General features: G+C 40.3%; 1 protein-coding gene across 4 annotated transcripts; it reads left to right on the forward strand.

Moving 5' to 3' along the window:
* Positions 1–746: 746 nt before the first annotated feature.
* Positions 747–26,653, forward strand: LOC109933232 (mannan-binding lectin serine protease 1-like). Of its 4 annotated transcripts, XM_048604165.1 has the most exons (7): positions 747–1,192; positions 7,450–7,525; positions 7,995–8,132; positions 13,368–13,481; positions 21,297–21,364; positions 25,149–25,248; positions 26,352–26,653. In XM_048604165.1, the coding sequence occupies exons 3-7, from the start codon at positions 8,087–8,089 to the stop codon at positions 26,543–26,545; spliced, it is 522 nt and encodes a 173-aa protein (XP_048460122.1). In that variant the 5' UTR covers positions 747–1,192; positions 7,450–7,525; positions 7,995–8,086; the 3' UTR covers positions 26,546–26,653. The 4 variants fall into 4 exon arrangements, with proteins under 4 accessions (XP_048460122.1, XP_048460123.1, XP_048460120.1 ...); XM_048604166.1 differs by lacking the exon at positions 7,450–7,525; XM_048604163.1 differs by lacking the exons at positions 747–1,192; positions 7,450–7,525 and having other exon boundaries at positions 7,694–8,132.

Here is a 26,653-nt window from a genome sequence, read left to right on the forward strand (position 1 = left end):
AATTCCCCTATTCTAGGGAAAAGACGTTTGATGTTCACCTTATCTTTGTCCTTCATGATTTTATAAACGTCTATAAGGTCAACCTTCAACCTTCTGTGGAAAATGTCCCAGCCGATCCAGCTTCTCCTTATAACTCAAACCCTCCAGTTTAAGTAAGAAGCAAACTAGCAGATGGGCTATAATGTGAAAAAGTATATGCCTTGATCTTAAAAACAGAAAATGTGAAACTTGTAATGAATGTTGATGCTAGGAGAGACTTGGGTAAACTCATATAAGGAACACAGAAAGTCAACATGCAGCTCCAGCAAGTAGTTAGGTAGGAAATTATTGTCAGGGAATTGGGAGTACAGGAATGAAGAAGTTTTGCTACGGGACTTTGATGAGACCACACCTGGAATACTGACTATAAATTCATTCTCTTGGAAGGATTAACTTGTACTGGAGGTCATACTGCAAAGGTTAACTGGACTGGTTCCTGGATTAAGAAGGTTGTATGTCCCTTTTGCCGAAGGAAGTTTGGCTGCAAGATCCCTAAAGCAGGAAGTCCCTCATCTGTGCATGCCAAACATTAAATGGCTGCAGGACAGCGGGTATCGAGTCTCTATTCCCAGCTGGCTGTTCCAGTGGTGGGATGCGAGACTGCTACATCCGAAAAAGCCCACCAAGACCACGTGAACAGGGTTCATTGTACAGTATTGGGGTTCAGAAACCAGAATGTGTACAATATTGTGTTCAGCAGTTGTCATGGAGCATATTATCGGGGTTCTGTCGTCATGATTGTGTACAGTATTGAGGCATCTATAAACGGGACGATGTGCACTATCAGACTCTTGTACTCAGGATGGTATCTACAAAAATATTGGGGATCGCAATCAGGATTGTGTACTGTATCAAGTTTAGTAATTTGGATTGTGTACATTACGGGGTTCTGTAATCAGGAATGTGCCCAGTATTAAATTACGGTAATCAGAGTGCTGTACAGTATCAGGATTCGGTATTGGGATGGGGTAGACTATTGGCGTTCTGTAATTGGAATTTGTAAAATGCCAGGGTTCCTTAATCAGGATTTCAAAGTTTGCATGTGATTTAAATCGGGGTCCTGTGCTTCTTGCAGGACCCTTCCTGATTCTGATGATCTGACCCAACAACAGCTGGCGCTAAGCGGCAGGAAGGGATCACCCCGAGCTCCCAGGTCAGTTGCTGGTTTGTTCTTTCCGGCTGCCTGTTAATTTCTGGGTGTTTCTTGGTTTGGTTTCAGATTTTGGAAAATTCACTTTATAATTCTGTTGGTGTTGCAGGTTTTGTTTCTCAGGCTGGGGAAATGGGATTGCATACCGGATGGGCAATGACAGGGGTGTATGACGAGGGAGCAGATAACAGCATGGAGATAGCAGAAGAGAACAGGACAGGCCTGTTAAAGAGGAATGGAGCTGGATGAAGCCGTAGATATAGAATACGTTGTGTTCAGTGGCAGACACCCAGCAGAGCGGCAGTTATTGAATTGGAGATCATTGAGCCATCTCAAGCCTTGCAACACATTATCCACAGCACTTCCTGTCTTTTTTTTTGCTTCTTTCATGAGATGTTGGCATCATTGGCAAGACCAAAATTTCTTGCCCATCCTTAACTGCTCTCGAATTGAGTGGCTCTCCAGTTCATTTTAGAGGGCAATTAAAAGTCAATCACATGGCTCTGGATTTGGAGTCACGTGTTGGCCAGTCTGGATATGGATGATAGATTTCCTTTCCTAATCAACATTAATGAACCAAATGGCTTTCCACAACAATCAAAGATAGTTTCATGGTCACCATCACTGGGGCTAGCTTTCAATTCCAGATATTGTGTATTGACAATAAATCCTACCAGCTCCTGCAGTGGGCTTTGAACCTGTCTTTCCCAGACCATTAGATTAGGTCTTTAAATTACTAATCCAATATCATCACCACTATGCTACCATCTTACTTAAGGGCCCCTCTGACCCTTAACCTTTCTTGCCACAGGATCCTTCCAGGGTTGATCAGCAGATGGCAATGAGATCTCCCATTTCTCTGTCTCACTGTGTCAGGCCACCACCTGGAGTCACTACGTCAGGATTCAATGATCGATTGGTGTACAGAATTGAGGCTCAGGATTGGTATGACGTACAGTATCCAGTTCAATAATCAGGATGGTATACGGTATCAGGGTTCAGAAATGGGGATGATATACGGTATGGGTGTTCAAAAATTAGGATGTTGTACAGTATCTGGGTTCACTGATCAATGGTCTGCAGTATCAGGGTACAGTAAGGGGTATAGTGTACAGTTTTGGTTTCAAGTATTAGAATGTTGTGCAGTATCTAGGTTCAGTAATCAGGACGGTGTATTGTATCAGGATTCACTGTTGTTCAGTGTTTGGATTTGCATACAGAATTGAGGTTCAGGAACTGGTATGGTGTACAGTATCAAGTTCAATAATCAGGATGGTGTACAGTATCTTAGTTCAGTAATTGGGATGATATAAAATATTAAGGTTCAGGAATTGGGAAGGTGTATAGTATTTGGGTTCAGAAATGCCAAAAGTGTACAGTATCAGGATTCAGTAATCAGGATGGAGTGCAGTGTCGGGATTTTGTAGTTGCGATTGTGTACTATATCTGGGTTCAGTAACTGGGATAGTGTACAGTATTGGAGGTCGGTAGTCTGGATGATGTACTGTGTCAGGTTTCAGGAATCAGGATGGTGTAATAGTTTTATGTTTAGTAATCAAGATGGTGCACGGTATCAGTTTTGAGTAATTGGAATGGGTTACAGTCTCAGAGTTCCGTAACTGGGATGGTGTACAGCATAAGGGTTCAGTAGTCAGATGGTATGTAGTTTTAGGTTCAGTAATTCAGTAATTGTCTAATATTGGGGATCTGTAATCGAGATTGTGTACAGTATCAGGGTTCAGTAATAGGGATAGTGAACAGTATTCATGTTGACTAGACTGGATGGTGTACAGTACCAGGTTTCAGGAATTGGGATGGTGTACAGTAGTGAGTTTCAGTAATTAGAATGGTGTATAGTTTTGGGTTCAGCAATTGGCATGGTGTACAGTTTTGGTTTCATGTATCAGGATGTTGTACAGTATCCAGGTTCAGGTGCATTATATCGAAGTTCAAGACTCAGGTTTGTGTACAGTATCAAGGTTCAGTTACAGGGCTGATGCTGTACTGAATGGGATTTCAGTAATTAGTATGATGTACAGTTTTGGTTTTATATATCAAGATGTTTTACCATATCCGGATAATCAGAAAGGTATATTGTATCGAAGTTCAAGACTTGGGTTGATGTATAGTATCAGTATTCAGTAATAGGTATGGTGTACTGTAACTGAGTTCAGCAGTTGGGATGGTGTATAGTTTTATGTTCAGTAATCGGAAAGGTGTACAGTATCAGTTTTCAGTAATCATAATGGGATACAGTATCGGGGTTCAGTAATTGGGATAGTGTACTATATAGGGGTTCAGTAGTCAGATGGTGTACAGTTTTATGTTTGGTAATTGGGATGGTGTACAGTATCAGGATTCAGCAATCAGAATGGTGACTGTATCAGGTCAGTAAATGGGATGGTATACAGTATCAGGGTTCAGTAATCAGGATTATATACAGTATTGAGGTTCAGTAATTGAAATTGTGTACAGTATTGAGGTTCAGTAATTGAGATGGTGAACAGTTTTATATTCAGTAATCGGGTGGTGTACAGTATCAAGTTTGACAAATTGAGATCGTGTATGGTATCAGGGTTCAATAATCGGGATGGTGTACCATATTGGGTTCAGTAATCAGGATTGTGTACAGTATCGAGGTTCAGTAATTGGGATGGTCAACAATTTTATGTTCAGTAATCGAGTTCGTGTACAGTATGAAGTTTGAGAAATTGAGATGTTGTACAGTGTCAGGGTTTAGTAATCGGGATGGTGCAAAGTATCAATGTTGATAATTGGGACATTGTACAGTTTTGGGTTCATCTGGGGAAATGGTATAGTTTTATGTTTAGTAATCAGGATGGTGTACAGAACCAGGGTTCAGGAACTGGGATGATGTGCAAAATCGGGATGCTATATTTTATCAGGAATCAGGATGGTTAGGATATTGGGGTTCAGTAATGGGATGCTGTACTGTATCATGGTTAGGTAATCAAGATGGTGTGCAGAATCAGAGTTCAGTAATCGACAGGTTGTACCATATCGGAGTTCAGTAATTGGGATGGTGTACAGTATTAGGGTTCAGTAATCGGGATGGAGTACAGTATCAGGGTTCAATAATTGTGATGAGGTATAGAATCAAGATTCAATAATCATGATGGTGTACTGAATCTGACTTCAGTAATTAGAACAGTGTATGGTTTTGGGTTCAGTAATTGGTATGGTTTTTTTTATGTTCAGTAATCAGAAGGCGTACAGTATAGTTTTCAGTAACTGGAATAGGATACAATATCAGAGTTCCATAGTCAGATGGTGTACTGTTTTATGTCCAGAAATTGGGATGGTGTCTATTATTGGGATTCAGGAATTGGAATGGAGTTCCGCATCAGAGCTCAGGAATTGGGTTGGTGTGGAGTATTAGGGTTCAGTAATGGGGCTGGTGAACAGTTTTATGTTCAGTAATTGGGAAGATGTACAGTATCAGGTGTGATGAATTGGGATTGTGTACAGTATCTGGGTTCAGTAATCGGGATGGTGTATATTATCGGCATTGAATAATCAGGATGTTGTACAGTTTTGAGTTCATCTATGGGAATGGTGTACAGTTTTATGTTCAGTAATAGGGATGGTGTACAGTATCAGGGTTGAGTAATTGGGATAGATAAAAATGTCGAGGTTCAGTAATCAGGATGGCGCACAGTATGAGTTGGGATAGTAGATTCAGTCTGTTTCAGGAATCAGGATGGTGCGTCTTTCTGTCTATCCCTAGGATATTGAGTTCATTTGCATCAAACCTTTTGTCCCAATCCGACACTTTTCCAAAACTCAATTTGTAAAGACTGTTTTATTCATTCTTGAACTTTAAGCGTAATATTGTACAAATTTACATTTGATCAAAGTGGTACCATATGCAGCCCTGAGGTGTCCAAGCTACCTCAAATCACCTCAAAAAGGTCAAGCAATGCAAATATTTGAACAACAGGTTAAGCAAAAGTGTTATGCTGGCTGTGTGAATGGTATTTCCCATTAACCAGAAGACATAAAAGAAAAGGTGCTCTGCCTATCCCACAACCAGCCAACCAGCCTGGAATTTGTCATCCATGTGTTTGTTCTGTTGAGGGCAAGATTAACATCTTCAATAATATGTCTCTGTTTTAAGAAGTATTCAAGTTCCATACAACCAAGGCTGTCTTTTCAAATTATTAGATGGTTTGATTGGTGAAATGTTTATACATTTAGGTATTTCCAATGAAAAACATATTCCATATTGAATCTCAACACAATTTCTACCTACAATACTAAAACTAATCATATTTCCACCTCTAAACCCTCATTAGTTAAAGGTCAGGCGTAATGATAAAGTTGTGTTTTGAACCATATTTAATCCTGAACTGCAGTGTAAATCAGAACACATGATCAGAACATCTATTGCAGAATTTATTTCATAATGTATGCATGATATACTGGAACATTTTGTAACCCAGTTAAAATATTTGTGGCAATAGCAGACTCTAAATAATAAACATTTGTTTTGGTTGATATGCATTGGTTCTCTGGTTAATTTGCCAAATTAACTCTAGGAACCTGGAATGGGAAACTAGTCAAACCACACATCAACCTGCAGATCTACAATCAATGTCTAATCAAACATCACAGACCCATACCCTTTGCAGGTTTTGAAGGCTAAAAAATTGTGTGTCCAACATTTGCGAGGAGCAGCCCTCAACAACTTAATCCCATTCTCTGAAATTTTCTGTGAAACCCTCCATCTCCAATTTCGTGAAGATCATTCTTAAAGGCCACTCCTTCAGCTTCTTACTGCTCTGACTCTCACATGCTTTGTTCACACCCCCAGTTTATCTTCACCCTCCACTGAAACATCTTGTGACACATTTATACTTTAAAGGCACAAGATTCATGTCTTTATACTCCCTGAGTCCGAGCTACACCAGGTCATGAGGTTACAGATTGTGTTGCAGTACAGTTCTGCTATTGCTGATGGCCCACAGTACCTCATTGATGCCCAGACTTGAATTGATAGATCTGTTCGAAGTACATCCCATTCAGCATTTTTGCCACCCTCAGTGATTTCTTGAAGTGGTATTCAACATGAAGGTCTACTGAGTCACTAGCTGAGAGTGGGCTGGTACATGGTAATCAGCAGGAGATTTTGTTGCCAGTGTTTGACCCAATGCGATGAGACTTCATGGAGTTGAGAGTCAATATTGAGGACTCTCAAGCCAACTGCTTCGTGACTGTGCCACACTGTTTTACACATCTCAATCTTAACATTCAGGCCTTTCAGTAGATGATGTGGTGAGTCTAAAGCAATCAAAGAGCAGTCGAGTTCAGAACATGTGAAATGTAAATTTTGTTAAATTTATTCATGCAAAGGATATGAACTTGGTTGATGAGGCCAGCATTTATTGCCAATCCCTAGATGTCCTTGAGGAGGTGGTTGTGCCTTTTTGAATTGCTGCTGCCCATTTACTGAATGGACACCCATAGTGCAGTTAGGGAGCATGTTTCAACATTTTGACCCAATGACACTGAAGGAATGGTGACATATTTCCAAGTAAGGATGGTGTGTGATTTGGAGGGGAATTTGGACATGGTGGTACTCCCATGTATCTACTGTCCATATCCTTTTAGATGGAAGAATTTGTAGTTTGAAGAGTTCTGAGTGTGATTGTTGCAAGTGACCAGTGAGGGTGATCAGTGCGAGTGATTTATGAGAATACCTTTCTAATAGTTAAGGAAGGCTGTCAGCCAGTATCTGGCTCGACTGAAACACAATGAATTTATACATGATAATGGAAATAAGTTGATGCAAATAATAAAATTCATGCCAAGTCACTTGGTCCCACATTGACCTGACAAAGCCTACTTATCAGTTAGCTCTCTCATTCAGCAGCCGAAATCTCTGACACCTTGTCTCTATGAACTATTAAGAAGAAAAATAAAGATTTATCTAGAGCTTCATTATTTAAACACAAAACATAGAACAGGTGTAACAATAGGAACAGGCCCTTTGGTCCACCATGGCTGTGCCAACTATGATGCCATTCTATACTAATCTGCACATCGTCCGTAGCCCTATATTCCTTGCCTGTTCATATGTCTGTCTAAATTCTGTCAGAATCATCCAGAGAATTTCATGTCCAGAGAGTTAATTTTTGAACAGCAGGTAATTAATCAACAACTGGTGTCAAAGGAAACAAGGACATGTCACCTTAGGCAGATCATCAGCCAAGTGATAAATGATCTCTCAATTTTGTCAGCTGCAAAAGGATGTGTGAACGTGAGAATTCTGAAAGGGATTAGTGATCAGGATTCATGAACATTTCTACTCAGAAGGTATTGCCCATTTTTAAGTGCATGGTGAATAAACAATTCCGTGTTAGAGTCCACCATTCAGATGAGTTCAATCCTCACCTTTGGTGTGGAGCACCAGTAACATTGAGCTACCTAATACCTCTATCTATTAATGCTTGGCCGAATGGCCTCCTTTATGCTTTAATAATTGTGTGTTTCCCTCCTCAGTAACACACTTACACATGCTCCCATGGTATGTCTATTTAATTTCTGCTCTGAAACAGGATTTGACGGGGAAAATGTTTAAACTGTAGGTTTGCAATTCAGTGCATGTAATGGCACCTAACATCTTTCACCTCTCACTGCATGTGCATGCCAGAGCAAGGGACCTCAAATCTGTTCGGTGAAGCTAATACTCTCGTGATTAATCTTGTCTTGAATGTTCGTCAGTCTCAACACATTATTTTTCTGCTCATTTTGAATGAAACTTCTTTTTTGCAAAACATTCCAGTGTGTGGGAAGCCGAGAATAAAACCATCATCAATCCAACCTAAAATAGCACAGGGCAGAGCTGTATCAAAAGGAGCCTTACCATGGATCACAATGTTGTCGAAAACTGGCATTCCTTTCTGTGGTGGGTCATTAATTGGTGAGTGAAACAAACTTTGTTGCATTATTTTGAGCATTCTCTCTGCAGGAACAGACTGGTCAGACACAAATCAATGGACATAGATTGCCATTCAGTAACCTGACCCTAGAGTCTCCTGAATGTGTACAGACCCTCATGTTTGCTCTGCATTCAATAAGATCATGGCTGATCTGAATTTGGCCTCAACTCCTCTTTCCTGCCTACCCCAAAACCCTTTGAACTCCCTTGTTAGTCAAGACTCTATCAACCTCTGCCTTAAAAGTATTCAATAACCTCAACTCCACTGCTACCTGGCGAAGAGAATTCTGAAGATTCACAACTTTCTGAGAAAAAAAAATGTTCTCCTTCATGTTAAATGAGAGACCCTTTATTTTTAAATTGTCTCTGAGTTCTAGCTTCTCCCACAAGGAGAAACATTCTTTCAGCCTCCACTCTGTTGAAGCCTCTCAGCATCTTATATGCTTAAATAAGATCATCTTGCATCCTCCTAAACTCCAACAGACACAGGGCCAAACCTGTCCAACCTTTCCTCGTAAGATAACCTCCCTAATGCCAGGAATCAGGCAGGAGAACATTCTCTGAACTGCTTCTATCACATTTATATCTTAAATTAGGAGACCAAAATTGTATGCTGTTCTTAAGATATGGTTCATCTGTACACAACTGCAGCACACATTCCTGCTTTTATATTCCATTCTTCTTGAAATAAAGGACAACATTACATTTGCTTTCCAAATTACTTTCTTTCCATGTTTAGCAACTTATTCATGTACCAGGACACCAGATCCCTCTGTAAAACAGGATTCTGATATTACTCCTTATTTAAATAGTACACTGCTTTCATATTCTTCCTGCCAAATGAACATATTCACATATTCCTTCATCATATTCCATTTGGCAAATGTTTGCCAACTCACTTAACCTGTCTACATTCCTTTGCAGATTATTTGGCTGAGATTTTCTCCATATTGGAGAGTGATTCCATTACAATGAAAATGTTGCAAGATGTCAGAAATCCCAAGTCACATCCCTGGACCCAGCAATTCACATTTCTGTGGACTGGGATTGGGAAAGGGCTGTGATTCATTTTGTGTGGTTCCTGAATGCAGATGGTCATATATGTGTCCAACATTCTTCATTGAAATGGAAGTTTGGAGTTCTTGGGGTCTAAAACCTGGAATATAGAGGTTAGAACTGATAAAAACATGTCTGTTCTCATTGCATTTCTTTTGGATGGCCATGGTAATCTGTCTGGAGAGTTGAAGATTGCCCCCAACCCCCTAGGATAGATCCCAAAATATGTTGGATGAGAGATTGTCAGGGATCCTTTGGGGAGGGAGATCTGGTGACCTTTGAGACTACTAAATGTGGAGACAATTGTGTGAGAGTGACCAGTGAGAGCGACTGGTGTGTAAAGGGTGCACAAACGCTCTGGAAGAGTCCAACTTCTCAAAACCTGCAGAAAACTGTCCAGAAAGATAAACAAGCATGAGGATTGCCCTGAGACAGGAAGTCAGCAGCACCCAAAGGAGTGTGTGTGTGGACAACCCTAAAACAGGCAATCGACAGCACCCAGAGGAGCATGTGTGTGTGGAGAACCCTGATTCAGGCAGTCATCAGCACTTAGTGAAGCATGTGTGTGTGGTGAACCCCGAGACAGACAGTTGATAGCGAGTGAATGGAGGAATGAGCCAAGCAGTCAACAGCAGCTACAGGAGAAGGTGAGAGGAGGGCACCACAACAGGCAGTCATTCGTACGTAGAGGAGAAGGTAAAAGGAGGGCACCACAACAGGCAGTCAGCAGCACCTACAGGTGAAGGTGGGAGGAGGACAGCTGGCAGTTGGTAGCCTCGAGCAATTGATTCTTACTCTACTTCAGAAGAAGAAGAGTTACTTGTTGAAAATCTAGTAAGTGATAAGCTTATTAAAATATATTAGCACATAGGTGTATTTCAAAGTGAGACAATTAAATAGTTACTGTGAGCACGTTAAGTATGGTAGGACAGGTGATATATCAAGGCTGCAGCATGTGAGAGCTCCTTGGTACAGAATGTATTCACATTACATTACCATTATCTGGAGCAAACATGTCTGCAGTAAGTGTTTGAAGTTCAAGCAGATTTGGCTTCAATTTTATGAACTGGAGGCTGAATTGCATACACTGTGACACATCAGGCAGGGGAAATCTTACCTGGATTCTTTGTCCCAGGAGGCAGTCACATCTCATAACGTAGGGTCTTCAAATTTGGTCAGTGTTCAGGGATGAGAGGGTTTTATTGTCAGAGAGATGGGTAAGGAGGCAGGACCCTTAGCCTTTGCAATTATCCAACATGTGTGAGGTTCTCTAGGCTTGTCTAGATGAGAGTGGGGGCTGCGGGGGAAATGAACTGAACGACAATGGCACCATGGTTAAGGAAGTCACTCAGGTGAGGGTACAGAGGGAATGTGTTGGTTTAGGAGACATACAGTAGGAGGAATTGACACCATTCTCTGTAACAAAGAGCATGAGTCCTGGCAGCTGTGTACACCAAAAAGTGTATTCACATTACATTATTGAACCATGTCATAGTAGTATTTCTTAAATCTTTAATTTGTTCCAACATTTTACATTCAGGACAATGCATCTGCAATTACTTTGTCTTTTCCAATAACATAAATAATATTTACATTAAGCGATAGTAACAAAAGACTCCATATGAATACTCTCACATTCCAACTTTTAAACTTCTCAATGAAGTTTGGTGGATTATAATAGTGTGCATTAGGTTTTCCTTGTTTTTGTGTCTGATATAGTCTTCAGAGTCTTGAAGAGCCAACAACATTTCCAAAGTCTCTTTTTCCATGGTAGGGTACTTCTCTTAAATGTACTGAATCTCTGTAATCACCACAACTTGTTTTATCAGTCCTGACTCCCCTGTGCACATCATCTTTAGCTAATGTAGCACATCCAGGTGTATCTCTACAGATTACTCATACTTTCTCAGCAGTCTTACAAGATTCTCCCACTGTCTTTTCTCTAAATATAAGAGCACAGTTTCTAACTGTCTCAATATTTCTGTATAGCTAATGGAATTGTAGGAGGTTCACTTTGAACGTGTCTACCTCTCTTTCTGCTTCACTTCTATTGTGTCTGTCACCCTCCCCTACTCTTAACACCTGACACATTTGCTTCCCCTTATCTTCCCTAGGATGATACCTTTTCAATAAATTTATGTGAGATAACCGATTGTTTTTCCCACGATCAGAAGTATTCATCACATCAGCTACATTACTAACCACTCTACGTTACTTAATATGGGCCACTAAATTTCATTGTCAGAAGTTCATTTTGTAATGGCAGGAACACTAATACTTCATCTCCTGATTGAAATGTTCTGGTTGATGAATATTTATATGTAGTTTCATTTTTGTCTCTGAAACTTTCAAACGTTCTTGTGCTTCCTACATGCTCCTGTGAGTCTCTTTACAAATACGGACAGGTATTCCAACATTGAGGATGCATCTTTTCCATCCAAGAACTTCTCCCTAATCAATTTTAATGGATTTCTAATCACATGACTATAAGCAAATTCAAATAGACTAAATCCAGTAGATTTATTTGGGGAATCTCTGGAAATAAATAATAAGATATCTAGTCCTTTATCCCAATCTTGTGGATATTCATGACAGTATACCATAATCATGGTTTTGAGATGGTTTTGTTTCAGATCCTCAGTTTTTGCAGTTTTTTGTTTTATTATCATGGTTCTGACAGTCTGATGGTATCACTCCAAAGCTCCCCTGTGTTTGCAGATGATACACGGATGATTACAATTGATTTAAACCCAAAGTACTAATGATTTCCTGGAAAGCTTCAGACATAAGGCTGGAACCCTGATCAAACAATATCTCAATTGGAAAAAAAAAGCTATTAACTTTTCAACTACTACCTTACCCTACAGAAATAGTTTCTGAGAATTGAGTTGTCTTATTCATAATTATAAGGATATAGTGATGTCCTGCTTTTATTTTGGTAATTGTCCTGCACAATCCATTAGTACTCAACTAAATGGTTCTTCAAAAACCAGTATGGGTTTCAAAGTTGGTTAACTATATGCTGAGGTTTTCCTACTTCCTGATATGTATAACACATTTTACTAAATGGCACTACCTGCTATGAAGTCTTGGCCATGCCTGTTTATTGATGCCAGTACTTTCCATATTCCTATATGCCCTGCTACAGGTACTTCACACGCTATCCTTAATTTCTCCTTATGATACCTGGGTGATATCACTATATGATGAATAACCATCCAATCTTCATCTGCAGGTCTTTGAGAATGTCTCCACTTCCTCATCAGAACTCTACTTTTAATATAACATCACTTTGGAGCTCCCTCAGTCTTAGCCTCAGTATGAACTGTCTGTCAGGGTTTGGTCACCCATCAGCTGAGGCTGACCTCACATGTTGGTCAGAAGAATTGGTTATTGTCAATCCTGAACAATGACAAGACGTTATACTACACTGGACATTAGGAGAATAGTACTCGCTTAGACAGGGTTCTAACATGGATGTCGCTAAGAACTAGTAGTCTGTGTAGTTTGATTTTAGTAGCTGCTGTTCCTGTGATAGTTGCTTAGACAGGAGCTGATGTAAAATGGCAATATAATGACAAATGTGAGCTTGCACTTCCAGTGAAGTGTGACCTGTGCCATCTATGTACCCTCAGAAGCTTCTCTTTTCCACTTCCCTCCCACAATATGGACTATGAAGGGCTATTTGTGGCTGGCAGTGATTGACCTGGTACACAGGTGGGCTTTAAATATGGTATTAGCAATAGAAATCCCGGAGTGTCGTGGAAGTGTCAACTACTTCTGTTACTGGTGAGTGCATGATAATGTCATGGTCATGGCTCCACAGGAACATGGTGCATTCACGCCAAACAGAACAGCAGATAATTTTGTGAGAAGACTTGCTAGAGCCCAAGGAGAGAAAATGACACTCTATGACACTCCCAAAATTGACAGCCATTTTTTTGGTATAAATCAGTTGATATTCTCATACATATCTATAAGGATGGAGAATTAGAAGCAGCTTGATGGTGTCAGAATGAGGCAATGAGTTTTGCTGAGCATTTTGTTGCTGCATGGTACTGTGTGCCAGGATAAAAAGTTTGATATTTTTCACAATAACAAAAATATAAGTAATTCCTTATATTTGTCGCACCTAATCCTCTATTTCTGCTTGTTCTGTAGGGCAGAAGTGGATCATAACTGCAGCCCATTGTCTTCATCCTCCATATGACCCTGACAATCCAAATCTGAGCAACTTCCAACACATTAACGTCACATCGTTTAAAGTTATTTTAGGTTAGTATTTACACATTGTAAGGCCTAATCCTATCTCTATATGACAAGGTGGCTCAGACGAGCACCAGTGAGCGTCATGGGCTACTGCCTAGTGTTATCTGCAGTAAAGTGAGGAAGAGAGATAATTTTAATATTCTTACACAGTTTGAGTAGGTTATTCTAAATTATAACAAATATTAAATGTTTCAGGAATTTGGTGAAATAACAGCAAAGAAATATTGAATCATCTGGAGACAGATTTTCTGCATTGGCATATTAATTGGGCATGCCAGATCAAGGCACGATACCAGCTGCTGCTCATGATGGATGTTGCTGCCAGCGTCCTCTCTTCATTTTGGAAACGACAGTGCCTGCTTGGTCCTGTGTGGTACAGGAAAGCCACTTCCTGGTTTAACTAGAACAGTTTCTTATAGTTAACAACTAGTTACAAGTTACTTTGATCTGATAGACATTGTTACATAGACTTTAAGGAGGATCAGATGTCAATTGTCCCTCCTTTGAATCTTAGAATCCCTACAGAGTGGAAACAGGCCATTCAGCCCAACAAGCCCACACCGCCCCTCTGAAGTGCATCCCACCCAGACCCATTCCCCTACATTTCCCATGTCTAACCCACCTAATCTAAACATTCCTGGGCACTATGGGCAATTTAGCATAGCCAGTCCACCTACCCTGCATATCTTTGGACTGTGGGAAGAAACTGGAGCACCCGGAGGAAACCCACACAGACACGGGGAGAACGTGCAAACTCCACATAGACAGTCACCCGAGGTGGGAATCGAACCTGGGTCCCTGGTGCGGTGAGGCAGCAGTGCTAATCACTGAGCCACCGTGCCACTATCATGAGATCCTAAGCTGTTTAGCTCACAATACCTTAAACCATTACAGTGTCAGACAATCTAACAGGTGATGACATACTTATATACTTATAAATGTGAGCTTGTAGTTTCAAGAGATAGGCACTGCTTATAGTGCTCCTCGGTATTAATCCTTTCAGAAGCATATATGCGTTCTAACTAAAAGGCACTAGTTAGACCACACCTAGAATACTGTGAACATTTTTGGTCTCCTTTTCAAAGGAAAGATATACTGGCATTGGAAGCACTCCAGAGAAGGTTCACTAGGTTGATCCTCGAAATGGAAAGATTTTCTTATGAGGAACGGTTAAGTACTTTGGTCAAAACTTTATCTCTTTATTCTTAAGGAGCCTTCAATAATAACTTGAGTAAACTAACCTTTAATCCGGTTAAACAAATGTTTGACTGCTGATCTGCTTTAACTTGAATCATACAAATAAAAGAGGAGGCTTAATAAACAATGTGAATCAAAATCACTGACCACATGGCGTGCCTATGGTATCTGCGACCTTGGATAGGTCATTGAAGATGATAGGACAGGTTGAAAGTATGCAACATCCGAGGTTTTATGAAAATGGGCATAGCATACAAAAGCAAAGGCAGTTAACTACATATATTTCAGTCTGACTGGTGCTGTTTCTAGCATGCCGTCGTGCATTCTCCATTGATCCAGGGTTGAAACCCTTACTTGATGGTAATAGTGGATTGGAAAATATACCAGACGTCAATATTACATTCTGTAGTAGAATACAATTTCACTGCTTCTGATGGCCAACAGCAACTTATGATTTTGCTCAGTACTGAGTTACTAGATCTGTACAATGTCTGTCCGTTTAGCACAGTGATATCCTCGATGTGAAGACAGAACTTTGTCTTTGAAAGAATTGTGCGGTGGTCACTCATACTGTCATGGACAGTAGACTGGTGAGAACGAGGTCCAGTATGTTTTTCTCTGTTGTTGGTTGTCTCAGCACCTGCCGTAGACCCACTCTAGCAGCTGTGACCTTTAGGACTCAATCAGCTTGGTCAGTTGTAATGCTGCCCGGCCACTCTTGGTGATGGATATTGAAGGCCCCACCCAGAATGCATTCTGCAATCATGCCACATTCAGTGCTTCCTGAAGTGTTGTTCAACATGAAGGAACACTGGTTCATCAGTTCATGAAGGCTGTTCATAATAATCAGGAGAAGGTTTCCTTGCCCATGTTTGATCTGATGTAATGAGCCTTCATTGGGTCTGGAGTCAATGTTGAGGTTTCCCAGGGCATCTACCAACCAACTGAATACCACTGTGCCACAACCTCTACTGGTTCTGTACTATTGGCAGAACAGAACATATTCAAGGATAGTAATGGTGATGTCTGGAACATTGTCTGCAAGGTACAATTCCATAAGTCTTTGAGAGAGCTCTCCCAGTTTTGTCACAACCTTCCAGATGGTTCAGGATCAGAAGGATTGGGGAAAAACATTTGTCATTTCCATTGCCTAATTGGATGCCAGGTGATCCATCCTATTCCCTTCCTTTCTTTAGACTTTGTAGTGGTTTTACTCAACGAAGTTATTTGCTAGGCCATTTCAGAGGGTAGTTAAGAGTCAACCACCATTGTTGTGGGTCTGGAAACACTTGAAGGCCAGGCCAGGTAAGGACAGCAGATTTCCTTTCATAAAGGACATTAATGAACCAGATCTTGAAAAAATTTGTTCTGAAATTTTGATTTACATATAAACTATAATTTTCTTTTAGAGAGAGTAGGGAATATTGCACATTAATTGTGTTAAATCGTATGCTGATATGGGAATTAACTAGGGATTCACTTGTGGTCCAATAACTGGGAATCAAACAAAAAAAGTAGTTGCTGGGCTAGGTGTATTCTTGTGCTAAGTAATAAATACTTATAAAATTGTGTAAAGATTAGCTGAAGGTCTATCCTTCACCATTTGGTTTTTTTAGAATACTAAGCAGTATTCAGTTTAATAAATAGTAAGATTTAAGAAAAGAGTTATTCAAAACCATTCAAAATTTTTCTATTAATCCCTCTACAACCAAAAATTCCAGGTTAGTTTAATTTTTTGGAGCCTCCTCAAAAGCCCATAAATGAGAATAATTAGTGGAAATTCACCTTGGTGAGCATTTGCGTTGGAAGTTTTGTCAGGTTTCTGACTGGGGCTTCCTTGTAGCACAAATGATTCCAAAATCAATTTGTGCTTCATGTTCTGTGATCAATTTGCTGATTTTGCTGAGATTGGGAGAATTGTAGTAGGAAAAACCAGCACAATCAAGTGGAAATTTCAGAACGTGACTTACTTCAGATTGGGACCCATGGATTGTGCTTATTTTCTCTGACCTCCCGGCCTCTCTGTTTCAGGGAGGCAGAAAACGTTGAGAAAAGAAGAAACAGAACAAGTGTTTCGTGCTAAAAGAATTATCTCTCACCCCTGTTACAATGGCTCAACCTTTGAATTTGACATTGCGTTGTTGGAACTCCCACATAAAGTGACAATAACAGACTATGTGATGCCAATCTGTCTACCAGAGAACTCCTTCTCAACTTTACATACAGGTACATTGGGAATATCTTAGAAATAAACCCAACACCATTGCAGTTGTGTTCAATTCCCTCTTGGCACAATTGTCTGATGTCCAACAGTTGGGATAGTGATCAGGAGGGAACTCATCCTGGCCTGTATGGGAGGGCCCCTATCCTGTTCCATCTAATTTAGCAGGGACGGGGGACAACCAGTAAACTTCTGGAGGTCAAATTTTAGACCACATATAGTTGGGACAGCCAACCCACTATGTCCCTCTCCTGGGCGACAGTCGCTGGTGGCTGTGACCCTTTGGAGGCTGACTGTCTGGAAGGGCATTGCTGGAGGCAAACAGAAACGGAAAGCTCAGCTAGCTGAGAAGAGGGCTCAGAGAAAACAGAGGCCAGAGGTGAGTTATGTACCCTCTCAGCCCACTGTCTCCCTCAGAGACTGCCATGCCAGATTGGGGCTCCTGAACCACACCAGATGATGCTGAACCCAGAAACACAAACAATGTTGCTGAAAAAGCTCAGCAGGTCTGGCAGCATCTGTGAAGGAGAAAACCGAGTTAACATTTCGGGTCCAGTGACCCTTCCTCAGAACCCAGGGTTGACCACAATGGCACAAACCATCATCTCATGAAACACAGGGCTGCCACTCTGCCGTTATTACCTTCAAGAAGTTAATGAAAATGGATCATTGATTTAAAGTTGTCACTGAGGCTGTGCAAACCTAGATGATAAGGTTTATTTATACAGAGGGTTAATGGGGTATGGAATTAGGGGAGGGAGACCTTGTTAAGCATGTTCAAGAAACAGATAATTCTGTGGATGTAACAAAAACAGAAATTGTTGGGAAAACTCAGCACATCTGGCAGTATCTATAGAGAGAAAGCAGAGTTAATGTTTTGGGTCCAGTGACCCTTCTTCAGAGCGGGTATTCTGTGAATGTGTTTGAATTTAGATTATTTAGAGTTGCGGCACAAGCGATTAATCCACAGGACTGTAACAATACTGCCCTGGAACTATATCAGCTGTTCCTTCTGGCTGCTGAGTCAAAATCTAGAACTCCCTCCCTAACAGCACTGTGACTGTACCTACACCACATGGGCTGAAGCAGTTAAGAAGGCAGCTATTAGCAATTAGAGATGGGTGACAAATATTGAGTCAGTGACACCAACATCCTGTGAATTAATGGATAAAAGGAAAATGAGTGCTGTGTTAATGTGATCCGTGTATTTGAAAGTTTGGATTTATTTGCTATTTTGGTCCTAACTGCTGATTACCATAGTTTGAACCTGCCTCAGGTTGTCTTATTCGATGACCTGCACGTGTTATACTGGGTGCTGAATAGATCCAGGCTTCCCTGACCAGTTTATGTGTAGCCTATTATGACCCCCATACAGAATCTAACATTTTAAAACAAATATACAAATTTCCTAGTCACATATGGGAATTACTGAAGGATAAGATCTCATGTTTTACGACTTTTATTCTAACAAACTAAAATCAATATAAGACAAACACTAAATGGACACATAATACACCTAACCAAAGAAAAGATACTTTTGCATTAGTTGTCTAACAATCGACGTGTATCACAACTGCCAGGTGTGTCCAGCACGTGGTGAGTGAACAAGTGATTAATATGGCTTATGTAGCTCCCTTTTAATTTGCAATGATTAATTTGAAGCAGATCAGCAATCAATCATTTGTTTAACAGGTTAAAAGTTTGTTTATTATAAGTCATTACTGAAGGTACGTTAAGGATAAAGAGATAAAGTGAGAACAAGAAATTACTGTTATCAAGATTGGAAAAGTAGCAAGAAGACAAAAGAATAGTTAGAAGAAAAACCTCTGAATAAGTTTCCGTGGTATAACCCTGGGGCTTGTTGCTTGTGCTCCCCATCCCTGAAGCAAATGGATCAAAGCTTGAAGTCAGATCCAGCAGCTGTGATGGTTTATGTAGTTGGGTTAGTTGATGTTTCCTTGTAAAAGTAGATCTATAGGACAGAAGAAAATTCCTGGCTTCAGGTCTGTAAGCTGCACATTTACTTTACAGAAGACCAACAAGTGTTTCAAGATCTTGTTCTCTGTCTTGCCTTTTCTGTCTGCCTAGAGAGGTGTATTCTTCCTGATGGTACAATATGCAAAAATGTTCTTTGTTTAAGCAGCTTGTCGTTTAAATCATTCTTAATGGCCACTGTAACCAGGTGACCCATGCAATAAACTAAGTATTGTTCCATGTAAAGCATTGGCATCCTGGACACAGCTCAGCTCCCACCAATGGCTTTGCTCTATTGAACTTAAAATTCTCATTCTCACAATGAGTCAAGGAATTTCATTAACTCCTGAACAAGAAATGTTTTATCGTATCTTTCTACAGTGATACAGTCAGGTGCCTTATTGCAGCCAAGTTTCCTTGCCCAGACTGGATAGATTATCCTTTTCTTAACAAATAGTGGCAGCCTTTAACTACCTTTTAATGTGGAGATTAAAATGTACTTCCTAGTTTGTTGATGGTACAGAATTAGGCAGAAGCATCAGTTGTGGAGGATGCTTCAATGGGATTTGGAGAGACTAAGCCGGAGAATATAAATATGGAAGATGGAATACAAGGTGGAAAAATGTGACGTTTTCCACTTTGGTAAGGAAAAAATCAGAAATACAAAGTATTTCTGAAATCATGAGTGTTGAACTTTAAACGTACTTGATAAGTTGATGAGTCACAGAAAGTTAACATGAGGTAAACAAGCAATTAAGAAGGCAAATGCCACAATAGGCTTTCTTGCAAGAAGATTTGATAAAGGAATAAAGATTTTTTTACTGCATTTGTATAAAATAAAAACATAAAGTGCTGGAGAGACTCACCAGGGAGACTCATCAGGTCTGGCAGCATTTGTGGAGACAGAAACAGAGTTAAGGTTTCGAGTCCAGTATGACTTCACTCATGACATTCCTTCCTGATTATTGGCAAAAATTAAAATGTACAGTGGAAGCAGAGTTGTTGTATATTTTCAAAGTAGAGGTGAATAGATTCTGAGTAAGCAAAGGGGTATAAGATTATCAGGGAGGGGGAATTTCTGATTTTAAGTTACAATCAGTTCAGCCATGATCATATCAAATGATGCAACAGGCTCGAGTGGCTGATTGGCTTACTCTTGCTCCTTGTTTGTATACTCAGATGTATTTCCTTCTCAATCAGGCGTTTACTGCTGGGAGACAGCATTAGCACAAGATGGAGTGAGCAATACGTCATGCAGCACTTATGAGCACTAGCACCTCAAAGAAGTGCCAATCAGTTCCTTAAAGCTTGTCCGGACAGCCATTCTACGCACAAGCTTCCGTTCTTTCTCAAGATAACATCTTGAACTAAATGTGGACTAAACCGTCATTTAGCTTATGTCCCCAAATTTGATATAAGAGGCCATTTGTTTTTTGCATTTATTCATGAGATGTAAGCATCATTGGCTGGACCAGGGTTCATTCCCGATTCCTCACTGCCCTAGAGAAGGTGATGGTGAGGTGTCTTCATGAACTGTTGCACACCATTTGGTGAAGGTACCTGACAACGCTGTTGGGGAGGGAGTTAAAAGATTTTGATTCAGCGACACTAAAGGAACGGTGATATATTTCCAAGGCTAGACAGTGCATGACTTGGAGAGGTAACTTTACAGTGGTGGTGTTCCCATGTATCTTCAGCTCTTGTCCTTCTAGATGGTAGTGGCCATATGTTTGGAAGTTGCTGTCGAAGGAACTTTGGTGAATTTCTGCAGTGCATCTTGTAGATAGTCCACACTGCTGCTGCGACCATCAGTGGTGGTGGATAAAAAGCCAATCAAGTGGTCTGCTTTGATGTAAATGGTTCTGGGCTTTTTGATTGTTGTTAATGCAATAATCCAGTCCAGCTATGGTGGAGAAATTATCTAATCAACCTGCTCAGTTATTAGAGCACATTCTGGAGCAAGTGGGACTTGAACCCAAGCATCTTTGCTCATAGGTAAGGACACTACCACTGAGCCAAAGATGCTCCCAGATATGTGGGATTAGAATTTGGCTGCAGAGCCTGGAGGCAGTTTGCTAGTGGTCTCCCCAGCGTATTGAGCCATTACTGACAATTCCAAACAACTCAGCCTGATACTCCGAACATCAAGCATTGAGCAACTAGCTGGTCTACCCTCCCATCATTCATTCATTCCACCAAATATGACCTTCTGGGGATTATATGCCACTCTGAACTGTGGCCAACATTCTTCACAGCACCCAAAGACTATAAAGGACCTACTGCAGTCCTAGTACTGCATTTGTTAAAATGTTCTCAACTCTCATTCGGGATTAATGCTGAAACTGTCCCAACTTGTATGGTCTAATAGGAAATGTCCTTGACGTTGTTGTGTTTTGAATACTAACATTTTCCATTGTTTTGTTTTAAAGATGATATGGTGATAGTCAGTGGATGGGGAAAACAGTTCCTGCATTCAATTCCCGAAACTCTGATGGAGGTAAGTTTGCCATTGACAAGTTACTAAACACGCAGAAAATTCTCTGCAGCACTCCAACTTTGTGCAGCTCTCATTATTTGACCCTTGTCGTGTGTGACCGTCAATTGCAAATTCCTGTCCAAGTCACTCACTATCCTGACTTGGAAATGTGTCACCTTCCTTCAGTGTCACTGGGTCAAAGTCCTGGAACTCCCTCTCTGATAGTGTTGTGGATCCAACTACATTAAACAGACATTTTTTTATTCATTCACGGGATGAGGGGGTCATTGGCCAGGCAGCATTTATTGCCCATCCCTTATCGCCCAGAGGACAGTTAAGAGTCAACTACACTGCTACAGGTCTGGAGTCACATGTAGTCCAGAACAGGTAAGGATTTGAGCCTGGATCCTCAGAACATTATCTGGGTCTCTGGATTAACAGTCCAGCGATAATACCACTAGGCCATCGCCTCCCCGTTCTAGAAAGCGTGGCTAGCACAAATTGTTAACTTACAACTCACTATAAACTAAATTCCAACCAGTTTTAAAAAGTTCCCATTTGCAAAAAGAGGCAAGACACAAATATTATGGGTGGGAAAGAAACAAAAATAATAGCCAGTGAAGTATCCAGTATCAAGCACGGTCCAAATTGCAGGCATCAATAAGATGTTTTCCTTTAGTTTTTCAGTTGCTTTTAACTCTTTGATGAGGTCATGAGGTGACACAGCCACTAATTCATGACTTTCCACTCAATGTTTGGGGTTTTAACCTTTCAGTATCTCTGAAAGCATTTTTTCCCTTTTTTAGTTTAAGAAGGTAATTTGTAGACGGAAATGGACAGTAGCTAGCTGCTCGGGATTTTGTTTTACTTCTCCACTTACAGGAAGAAGAAATAGATGTTTTCTCCTTCGCAGGCTGGATGCTGCTGTTGTATTGTCCAAACACAATACTGTAGCCTGATCTCCAAGAACCAATCAAGAAGTTGTTACTATACTCAGTACTCCTTACCACACACAACTGATCGTGTTGAAAAACAAGTCAAAATTTTGACACAGGGCAGAAATGCCCCTGGACACACACTCACAGAGCTGAAGAATACAACAAACACTCCCTGTGCTTAAATAAGACCACCTTGTAAATACAACGCGCAATGAATTCCAGTAAGGGAGATAGCAAGAATTGCAGATGCTGGAGTCAGAGACAATATAGTGTACAGCTGAAGGGACACAGTAGGTCAGGCAGCATCAGAGGAGCAGGAGAGTTGCATTTCGGGTTGGGACTCTTCTTCAGGACTTCACCAGTCCTGCAGACGGGTCCCGACCCAAAACCTCCTGCTCCTCTGATGCTGCCTGACCTGCTGTGTTCCTGCAGCTCCACACTGTACTGACTCTGAATTCCAGTAACTCATTTTTAAACAAAGCTATGTCTTCATCTACAGTTTCTTGGTTTAAAGCTGTATCTATTCCTATTTTTAAATGCACAGTCAAAGAATAAAAGTATTTTTTCCATAAATCATCTATCATTTGTATACAAAATAGTAATTTTTATAATTAAACTTGTGAACACACAATTCTGCATTCCTTGCATTCTCACCAGCTGGAGAAACAAACAGGCTTGACTTGATTTCTGTGAATTTCCAGACTATTATAATAATTTTTGAACATTACTGCCTCATCAATATTTAGCAGATGTTTCTGGATTGAGTCAGACATATGGGTGAACCTACTGCAACATAAACCTGTTCTAATCAGGCCTCCTACAAGCCAAAAACCTCTGTGAAGCATGCTGCATCATTTATCACTGCAGATGAAATCCTGATTTTTTTCATTCCTTGTGTATCACAACTGGACTACACCAGAACCAACAAAACAAAGATTTCGTTTTTGTCACCCTTGCATCCATTTCCAGGTACTGCTGCCTACCGGTAAAAAGCTCAATGTTGTCTTCTTTGGAAGGAGTAATCGTTGAAGGTGATGGATGGGGGTGCCACGAATTGTCACAACTCTCTGGAGTATTGCATTGGAAATCAAGTCCTGTTATTCCCAGAATCTTCACAAAAGCAAAAGTTTTTAAAAGAAATATGCAAAATTCATAAACTACTTGATTTGCAGACCCAGACTGATAGAAAGCATGGTCCAGATTTCCGTACTTAATACAAAATCACTATTTATTACAGGTCTTTATATTTGCTACTGTAAATAACTAAAGTAAATTAAGCGAAGTCTACAAATTAAAACTGTAAATCTCTTATAAACTCCTCCCTACACACATACAGACATGCAAATAAAAACAGGGGAAAAATGTGGGCAGAGGGAACACTGGGAAAACATTTCAATAATCTTTGTTCATAAAATCTGTTGGGTTTTTGCTAATCTGAAGGTTTCTTCTCAAACTTCCTTATTCCAAATCCTTCTATTGGTTTGCAAAAGGCACAGGGTGGCTGTTTCACTTGTGAAATATCTCTGACATATCCAATTCAAGTTACAACTTATAGCATATGCTAACAATAAGTAGGAGCCAAATTAAGCCATTTCAGCCCATTGAGTCTTCTCTGCCATTCAATGAGATCATGACTGATCTGATAATTCTCAACCACTTTCCTACATTTCCCTATAATCCTTGATTCCCTTACTGATTAAAAATTTGTGTATCCCAGCCTTGAGTATACTTAATAACGCAGCATCGGCAGTAAGGAATTCCACAGATTTACTAACCTCTGAGAGAAGAAATTCCTTCCTTACCTCTGCTTTAACTGTGTGCTCTTTTATTCTGAGACTGTGCTATCTGGTATTAGATTCTCCTACAAGGAAACAAAATTTCTGCACCAACCTGATAAGTCCCTTAAGAGTTTTCGTTGTTTCGATAGGTTGCCTCTCATTCTTCTACTTTCCAACAAGTACAGGCCCAATCTACTCAACCTCTCCTCATAAGACAGTCCCTTCATACCTGGTATCAACCTAGTGAACCTTCTCTGGACTGCCTCCTATGCTAGTATATCTTTCCTTAGATAAGGGGTCCAAATTTGTTCACAATAGTCCAGCTGTGATCTGATTAGTGGTTTATACAGTTTTAGCAAAACCTTTCTACTTTTATACTCCATTCCCTTTGAAATGAGGCCAACATTCAATTTCCCTTCCGTTGTACCTGCTGAGCTTGGATGCTAACTTTTTGTGATTCATGGATGAGGACTCCTAAATCCCTCTGTTCTGTAGCTTTCTGTTGTCGTTCTCTATTTAAATAAAATTAAGTTCTTATATTCTTCCCTTCAAAGTGCATAACCTCACATTTTCCCACATTATATTCCATGTGCCAAGTTCTTTTTCCCACCAGCTTAACATGTCTAGATCCCTCTGCAGATTCTTTGTGTAATCCTCACTAGTTGTTTTCCCGTCTATTTTTGTGTCATCTGCAAGATTGGTGATAGTACATTAACGTCCTTCATCCAACTTGGCGGAAAATTTTCATGCAAAGTAACTGAGTTTCTGTCTTACCTCTGGTAAAGTTAGAGCAACAGAACTGTTCGCTTATGTCTTATAAATAATTGTCATCCCTAGCACTAATCCACTTAAGATATGCAAATTTCCTTCAGTTTAAAGTGGTTTACTGCAGAGAACTGACAGCCAGTATATTGTGGCTTGTGCAGATCTGCTGGTTCCTCTTCTGATCTCACTAGCTTCTCTCTGTATACAAACCTTTGTCATTGATAATTGGTCCCTAGTTTACAAACCAATCAGCTTCACTTGTAAACACCCCATCAGCTCTAATTCAACAATTAATTCAAACTTTCCTTGCCTTCTTTTGTTTAGATTGAGATTCCTATTGTGGACCATGACAAATGCAAGAATGTTTACTCTCAGCTTGGGAGACAAGTGACAGATGATATGATCTGTGCAGGTCTGAAGCAAGGTAAGCACTGTTCCTTCCATCCATTCAGATGACATCAGATGCCACAACCATTCATTGTTATGCAGACGTGTTTGTTCGAGTGCATCTCTCAGCAATGTGCACTTGTGTATGTGTCTCATAGCACTGTGTGTGTGCCTTACATCAGTGTGTGTCACACAGCTCTATGTGTACACGTTTACGTGTTGCATACCAGGGTGCCCATCTCACAGCAGCATTTGTGTGTGTGTTTGCATCCCTTAGCATTGAGTCTGTGCATGTGTCCATTCAGACTACAGTCAGCAAAGCAGTGCCACATTATCATCAAGTAGAAGTAGAGCAATATGCCATACAGCTTACAGCATGTATAACAATTTTGGTTAGCTATGGCAACCCCACCTCCCAATTCAGTTTAGGCACCTCACATCGACCTCAGTCATCCAATTCCCGCAGCTCCTCTATGATGTTGAATTGGGTCAGGAATGACCCTGAATAAATGTCCTGACAAACCTTTAAGGTATATCTTCCACTTTCAACCCTGATAGATTCCAAAACTATGAACCTTGATCTTTCACTCCTATTTCTGTTAGAAGATATTTCGTTTCACCTGTCATCATCTTTGCAAGTTACTCATTTAATTACACGTAATCTTTGCCAACACTGAGAAACCAGGTCCATGTGTGAAGATACGGAATATTTTACGATACAGTTATCTAGAATTCCCATGTAATCAGCAATTGATGGGAGTAGACTTCAAAATCATAACAGGTTTAGAAGCTGTTCCTATTTGGGGTAGGGGTGAGAACCAGAGGGCACAAATTTTAAGCAATGGCAAAAGAACCAAAGACTACATAAGAAGAAACTATTTTATGTAGTGAGCAGCATGAATCTAAAGGTATACCCTGCCTTAGAGTGTGATAGTTGCAGAGTTAGGTGTGGTTTGTGAAAGAGAATTGGATTAGCACCTGAAGATACGACAATAACAAAATTGGGGAAAATGTGGGGGTAATGAAACCAGATAAATCACCCTTTTCAAGATCCCTTACAGATTCAAATGGCCTCTTCCTTTGTTGTAACTATTCAGCGATTCTCAATGTGAATTTAATTGCTTTTGCTGATGTTTCCAGGTGGGAGTGATGCTTGCCAAGGAGATTCTGGGGGCCCAATGGTGGCGCTGGACAATGAAACAAATCGCTGGTTCCTGGTAGGGACAGTCTCGTGGGGAGATGGCTGTGGAGAGGACAACAGATATGGAGTTTATTCTGATGTCAGGAAAAGCCTGGAGTGGATCCACAACGTAACAAAAGTCAAGAACTTTTGATAAATTTTAGGGACTGAGAACCTCAAAAATATCAAGTTGTTTTCAATCATTTTTACTGCAACTTTGAATGAGTATTCTGTAGAACAATCTATTGTAAATATTTCATGC

Source organism: Rhincodon typus, chromosome 13, assembly GCF_021869965.1.
Source record: "Rhincodon typus isolate 14 chromosome 13, sRhiTyp1.1, whole genome shotgun sequence".
NCBI lineage: Eukaryota > Metazoa > Chordata > Chondrichthyes > Orectolobiformes > Rhincodontidae > Rhincodon > Rhincodon typus.

Bases quoted from the DNA above. Each gene is read 5' to 3' on its own strand.
- LOC109933232 (XM_048604163.1), top strand. From the start codon at position 7,850: ATGTGCATGCCAGAGCAAGGGACCTCAAATCTGTTCGGTGAAGCTAAT. The intron at 8,133-13,367 runs GTGAGTGAAACA...CTTGTTCTGTAG, and splicing joins CTGTGGTGGGTCATTAATTG to GGCAGAAGTGGATCATAACT. The intron at 13,482-21,296 runs GTTAGTATTTAC...TTTGTTTTAAAG, and splicing joins ATCGTTTAAAGTTATTTTAG to ATGATATGGTGATAGTCAGT.